This window comes from Meleagris gallopavo, chromosome Z, assembly GCF_000146605.3.
Source record: "Meleagris gallopavo isolate NT-WF06-2002-E0010 breed Aviagen turkey brand Nicholas breeding stock chromosome Z, Turkey_5.1, whole genome shotgun sequence".
Classification (NCBI taxonomy): Eukaryota; Metazoa; Chordata; class Aves; order Galliformes; family Phasianidae; genus Meleagris; species Meleagris gallopavo.
Window position 1 is genome coordinate 26,119,922 of NC_015041.2, and position 7,412 is coordinate 26,127,333.

A 7,412-nucleotide genomic window follows, 5' to 3' on the forward strand; every position below is an offset into this window, starting at 1 on the left:
GGAGGTTGAAACTAGATTATCACTGTGGTCCTTTTCAACCTAGGGCATGATAAGTGTCTTTTGGCAGCTTTCAACTGTTTTCATGTTGACAGTAATCTTGTACACTGGATTTTTTTTTACCTTATGGTCCAAACCATAAGGTAAAATGTAGTGGTGCCACTGGTACACTCTGCATACAATTTCTTAGTAACGGTGTTAATAAAAACCTTTAATTGGAGGCTATAGCCTTAAGCTATAGACTTCACTGCTTAGTTTTAGTAGGAAAAGAGGAGAAGTTAGTCATGTTGATTGAGTTCCCAGGTGACAGATGTACGTTCATCGTGGTGCGTTTACTGAGATTGAGGTGCAGTTACAGACAATATAATCAACAGGAATCTGCAATGTCTTCCTAGGTTGTCTCTTCTCTAGCATTTGAAACTTTCTGTTGTGTATGGAGTTGAACAAACAGTATTTACACTGTTTGTGTGGTGATAACTGTTTGACATTTTGATTCAAAGACTTTCTTAAATATTTGAAATTTCACTGTATTGTCCTCTGTCAGAGGACTCGCAGTGTGCTTTCTGCTGAGTACTGTGGGAATCCGTATAGGACTGTGGTATATTTCTAGGTTATGAGTGACTATAAGTAAAACTTTTTATATCATCTAATATTATGTCTACCTTTTTCTTTGGTAAAAAACAGATAATTAGCTGTTCCATTAAAAGACATAAGCAATCAAAAACGAGTATGCTCTGATAGGAAACCAGTAAATATACTGGTGTGATTTTAGTTATACTTATGCACGGAATAATGGCCCTCTTCCTGTAGACTGCTTTGAAGTGTGATTCTCTTGGCAACGAGAGCGACAGAACTGAGCCTGGTTTGGTCTGTATTCTTAAAACATATTTTGCTTAATTATTGTTTAAAAAAAATATAGCCTGCCCATCTTGTATACTAGTGGGGTATGGATCTGTAGTCTGTCAGGCAACTTTCATGTCCAAATATTTCACCCACTTGTATTGTTATGATTTCGTTACTCTTAAGATTGTTAACAGACTATAAACATGGCAGAGCAATAGTTTTTTTTTTTTTCTTATTGACTGGAAAATTCTCCACCTTAAAATGGGCTTTGCTTTTGCTGAGGAGCCTGTTAGAGAGTGATGGACATAAAGCCCCGATAAAGACATCTTGGAGTTCTATTGATATCTCTTTCCAAGAAAGATTAATGTTTTTTGGAAAGTAAACCTGTAGTACAGTTAGCTATTAGTCTCATACAAAAATTATTAGTGTTTAAGTTTTGGTAGAATCTTTGAAGATTCAGGCAGTGACTATTGAAGCTAGAGTTTTTGATGAAGAACTGGATCTTCTGGAGTTGAAAAAACTTAAAAGTAGTATGCATTGAACATTCCAGTTAATATAAAGCATAGCCAACCAAATGGAATTACTGTAAATTCCTTTTTGTTTAGCTTTTATGTTCATTGCTATTAAGACAGCTATTCTTTTTTTTGTTTTGTTTGGAGAAACAGTGCCAATAGACAGTTATTTTAAAAACCTGTCAGAATGTCTTAGTCCTTATGTGGCTACTTCATGAACTTAAATATCCCAGAATCTTATTTTCTTCAGATACAAGATAATCCAGGTATAGGGAATAGTTCACCATCTGGATTAAAAGTATTGTTCATGCTTATTTTTTAGCTTTGGAAGAACAAGCAAATCCAAGTGGCAGAGATTTGCAAGCTAAATGTTTGTGCTGTACTAAAGATTACTGAAATTTTCTTGACCTGAGATAGTCCCATTAGTTCAGAACTCAATGTTCCAAATTGTATTTTTTTAGTTGGGCTTTTTGTTGTTAGAAACTGATTGGCGATGTGTTTGAAGCACTCTGTAAAAGTACTAAGTGGAATTCAAAATTTCAGCAGCCTTGTATACAAGAAGAGCAAAGTACATACAGCAGTCTTCAGGCTGAAAATATCAGTTGCTGATTGTCCACTTTAATTGCCTTTAATGAGTACCTCGGAGGAAGTCTTAAGTTTTTCTAATTTATTCAAACTAACTTGGCTTCTGGGTAATGCCTATTAATTAATCCAAAGTTAAACTGTTTACTCTTCTGCTTTTCTTGTTAAAGAAATTTGTAGGGAGTGTGTAACACCTGTGTAAAAGATTGATGTCACCTAACTTTTCAACTTACTGCTTTAATTAAAGAGCTCTACTGCATTCCATATTCCTTTCAAGTTTATTGCTAGATCTAATTCTTGGAAAATAAAACATCAGAAGATGCTCAAAAGCACACCTTTATGAATGATGAAAGATCTTGTTTTCCAAGTGGAGTGACTGGATTAAGTCGACCTAGGAGCTTAGCCGCTTGGGTCACACTTTAAGATAAAAACAGCGTTCCAGAATGTTTATGTGCTTTCTTAGTGTGTGTTTTTCTCTGTGTGCGTTGTGTGTTGTGTAACACATAATTCTCTGTGTGTGTTGTGTAACACATAATAAGTTGTGATTCTGCTGGTACTTACAGACAAATTAATGGTATTAATTGATATGAATGTTAATGATATGAGTTCCTTATTGGACATCTTTTTGAAGCAGTGTGACATACTGCACTCTGCATGATCATTTCAAGTTTAATTGCAGTTTCAACATGCTTTTTATGTTATTTACGGCCTGATATTACGGGACATAGTTCTAACAGGGGTGGTAGGTATCAATTCCAGTATTGCATTGTAACAGCCACTCTTGTGTAGTAGCATAAGCACAGTGTTGGCTTACTTTTAAGTATTTATAACAAGCTTCTACGGAAGAGTATTTTAAATTGATAGTGTCTCTAACACTAGGAAAATAGATTTGAAGGATATAATCTGTTTCCTTACTTACGGATATTTGTAGTATCTTAAGAGGGCTACTACGTACCATAAATCTAACTGCTATTTGGTGACTCTTTAAATTATTTCAAACAGTATTGAATGAGACCTTAAATGCTTCTGAAGCATGCCAGTCACGAAGAGAATGAAAACTGAAAGTGGCATCTGCCGCTAAGTAATACTTCTAATGGCTGTTGTGTCAGAAGAGCTAGCAAAAAAAAAATCATAAATGAAATTGCTGTTTAGTTATTTTTGCTTTTGTACAGGCTTTAATGACCCATTAAGAAATTGAGATATAGCTTGACTGTCTAGTATTCACCTGATTACTTTTGTCATTTGTGTTTATGAATGTGAGAATAAGAAGTGTCCTTTAACACTCAGTGATTGGAGAAAACAAACAAACAAAAAAAATAACAAAAAAAAAAACAAGTAATGTTTCTTTGTTTTCATTTAACATGCTGTCCAGGCAAATGTATTTTCAGGGATTCCTGTTAGTACTTTTATGTATCACAATGGGATGAGTTTGTTTGAATGTTCATACAAAAAGTATTCTTAGAACTGAGCATATTGCAAAGGTGACTGTGGAATTACTGGTTCAGCACCTATTCCAACAAATAACCATAATATTTTTGAACAAGTTTTTCTACTTTCGTATGTTGGATACTTAATTTTTCTGAGGGTTATTACTTATATTTCTGAGAGGATTCAATTCTGCAATGCTTCCATGAATTTTGATAACATAGGGCATCATTGTTTGCAGGGAATATGAGGAGTGAGGGGCCTTTTTTGGTCTTTTTTTTTTTTTTTTCCTGATGGTTCTTTTTGCTAAGATAAACTGTGTTCTGGGATGGTTTTAAAATTTTCAGTCTGACTGGACAGATATGCTGGAGAGTGATTTCATACCTTATTGTTTTCTTGCTATAGTGGTCTGAGGATATGACCTTATTAGCGAAGATTTTTGTTATATTAACATCAGAATAGTGTCAAGAGTAATTCAAGAAGCACTGTCTTGCAATTTCTCATTCTTCTGGTTGTTGCATGGAGCTCTTTAAATGCTGATTGTTTTCCAACTTCATTACTCTTAAGCTTTCAATTGTCAGTGATGCAATAATGATGGGTATATGTATAGGTATAACCTGTAGATACACACATTAGTTAAATTAATGTAAGTCAGATTACCTGAGCTTGATTTTATTAGTTTTTGTTTCGTTAAGACAGAACAACCTTGTCCACAGAATAAAGCAGTACTACAAGTCATTGACTTGGTCTAAATCTATACCTTTGCTAATATTCTAGGAATATGTTTTTGCTCATGGTACAAACAGATGCTCTTTCCCTGACTATCACTTTACCAAACTCCTCATCCTGCCTCATTTGAAGTCTGTAATCTTATCTTTGTTACTTCGCTTTCAGATTTAAACATGACATCACTAGTCATAGATCAGTCTATAGTCATAAACTACTCCTGGAAAGAAAACTGATTTTAAAAAAAATGAAGAAAAAACCCAAACAAACTGAGGGCAGAATACTAATTTATTATAAATGACTCGGAAATCACTGGATTAGTCTGACCATTTAATTTATGTTAATCAGGTCTTACTTTGATTCTTTTTAAGGAACGTGAGTAGTCCTTGTATGATAATTAGCGTGTGGGTTATTGGAAAAGGCTTCTCATTCATGACATGGCATAGGTCTGTGTGACCCTCTGAGCATAGTGAGTATTCCTAGACAGACTACTTGTAATTCAAGCATTCTCTTTTGTTTAACTCTTTCTCATGCTAATGGGCATAACTAATTTGTGGACAGAATATATAAATTAATCTGAGTAATAATTGATAAATAAATCACAATTCATAGAATCACTGAATCATTTGAGTTGGAAGGGACCATTAAAGGTCATCTGTCCCAACTTTCCAGCAACAAACTGGGAGATTGGCAGCTAGATCAGGTTGTTATAACTAGACATTGAATTTTGTGCTTGTCATGGTTTTATGATTTTTGTTTATCGGTATTCCACATCATAACATCATGTAGTGCACTGAGAGTTAAAGAGTTAGTGCTCCAGTTCCGGGCACCTGTCTGGAAGAGGAGAGAAGTACATTCCCCAGAACACTTCGTGTTCAGAGAGGAGACATATATAACCCCTGGCAGGGTCACCTGATGCCCTTCTTTCCTTCAGCTCTCCTCCTTGCTGATTGACTCCACTGCGCATCTCACCTCAGCGTTATGGTGAGGCTTTTTCACCTCTCAAACACTCTTTCTCATTATATTTGATTTATTAGCTTCAATTCTAATTATGCTATGTTATATTGTATTATAGTGTATTATCTTGCATTTTGATACCATATTTAGTAAATTAGTTTGTTTCTCTTCAGATCATTGCCACTGTTTTTAACTATTTTGGGTCTCCTGTTTCCCCTTTCCAGAGGCGCGGATCTGCAGATCCCTCTGCCCTGCTAGTTAAGGAACCGGGCCAAACCAGCCTGTAAACCATTTGACAACTGTTAACACTACTTAATCATGGTAGAACATTCAAGCTGGTCAGATTTAGTTCTTCGCTGACTTGGCTTTAGACTTCAGATATTTTGGGGCACTGTTTATTTTCTGTCAGCAAATACATGCTGTGTTCTAAAAAGAGATCAATAATGGTGTTTATTTGTTTCCACTTGTATGTTACCTATATATTTCCAGTCTACCAGAAGCAAAGTACTTTACACATCACCTTACTAGTTGCCAGAAGCTTTCCTTATTCCATAGGATTCTGGAAATTGTGCTCTGGAACATCTAATAGAGATTGTCCAGTCTAGCTGGAATAGACAAGATAAAGCAAAAGTTATGTTGTCTCAGTAATATCTGATTTGTTATTTCAGTAGTGGTCTAGTTTCTGGAACTACTGCTGAATTTTCTTTAAAATGTAGGGTGAAATTTTATAAGACATTTCAAAAACAAATTGTTTGCAGGAGGATTGAGTCTTCAAAATGAGCTTAGAATAATGTGAAGAAGCAGCTCCAGAAATTCATTAAAATATGTATCATTTTTCCCTCATCAAATGTATTATTGCAAGGTAATTATTTATATTTGTTTTGGGTTTATATATATTTTGAATGCAAGAATCCCCATTTTTTTGTAAACTTTAATAACCTTAACAGTAATAATACAGACTTCTGGTAGTATGAAAAGCTCACAAATATGGATTGTCATAGAGCTGCAAGAACTCTTGTATCCTGTGTGTTCAAGACTTTTCAGAGGTGTGGCGTTCTGCAACATGGTGGGAGGAGAAAGGTTAGCTGAATTTGTGTAAGTAGCTTGCTACTCGGAGTGCAACTCTAGGGCTCTGGGTACTTGAGTCAGTGTTGGCGGTCACCTGTAGAAGAATACTTGAGATTTCAATTTGTTTAATATTTGAAACTGATGGGGCATATTATCAAGATCTTCAGTACACTTTTTGACTAACTGGTTTTGAAAACTTCCAGTTGAACATGGGTAGTTCCTGTAGTTGTCAGACGTGGAACAGTTGTTCTGTTGAGGGTACAACAAAGAATAATCAGTAGCCTTACTGTATTTAGTTCTGCTTGCTTTAGGCTACTATGTAACCAAACAATGAACCAAACATCTGGAGTCTCATTTGTGACTTCAGTGCACTCTGCTTTTTTCATCTGTTGGTAACTGCAGTGCACTGTGGGTGTAGTAGTTAACAGGAGTAAGGAGAGTAATTGATGATTATATATTTTTTTATTTTTTACACAGGTCTTACCATTGTGGAAGGAAAACTGACTTATTTCTTGAGTACAACCTTTGTCTCTTCATCCTTCTGTATGGGTGTTTTTTTTGCCTTGAAGAGGCAGAGGAATAAACTTTCACTCCTCTTTTGTCCGTCCTGAGATCATTTTAATGTAATAGAAGACTGCTAGTGAGAAGATTGAGAATTCCTTCCTAGTTCTGTCTTTTCTGCTTTTTCATCCTTCCTGCTTTTTTTTTCTTCTGTAAAAAGAAGATCCAAAGTCTGTAAAAATGTCTATTCCTAATTTTACGCTCGCAGCATTTACTCAAGACACAGGCTTTTATTTACCTGAAGTAGTTGACTTCTCTCTTTAATAACTGACACAAATTTATGGTCTAATGGTGTAATTATTGTCTATGAAAGAAAGATTTGTAAACTAGTTACTTACCTCAAGGTAGAATTTTACAACTATAGTTTTCTTTTGACAGCTAGAAGATGGACACACGTTATTTGACTACAATGTTGGACTCAATGACATTGTTCAGCTTTTGATACGTTCTGAATCTGAAGCTCCTGCCACTGCTTCTGTGACTGATCAAGATGGAGAAGTCAATCCCTGTTCTATTTCTAACTGTAAGAACAAAGTAAAAAAAACAAGTAGTGGATCACCTAGTCAGCCATCTACATCATCTCGCTCATTTCTCATTGATCCTGGCATAGGATTGTACAAGGTATGTAAGGCTTTAAAAGCTGAAAACTTATCTTTTACTTTCAGGTTTAGTTTTATTGTTTAGGTTTTTTTTAAAATCATTTATAGATATGTGTACATGTAAATATATATATATATATGT

General features: G+C 35.0%; 1 protein-coding gene across 1 annotated transcript in view; it reads left to right on the plus strand.

Annotated features, from left to right (window-relative positions):
- Positions 1–7,412, plus strand: part of UHRF2 (ubiquitin like with PHD and ring finger domains 2) — an 86,249-nt gene that overhangs the window by 13,953 nt on the left and 64,884 nt on the right. The window contains exon 4 of the mRNA XM_010725641.2: positions 7,050–7,292. Coding sequence (XP_010723943.1) covers positions 7,050–7,292 — 243 coding nt within the window. The remainder of the gene's footprint in view (positions 1–7,049; positions 7,293–7,412) is intronic.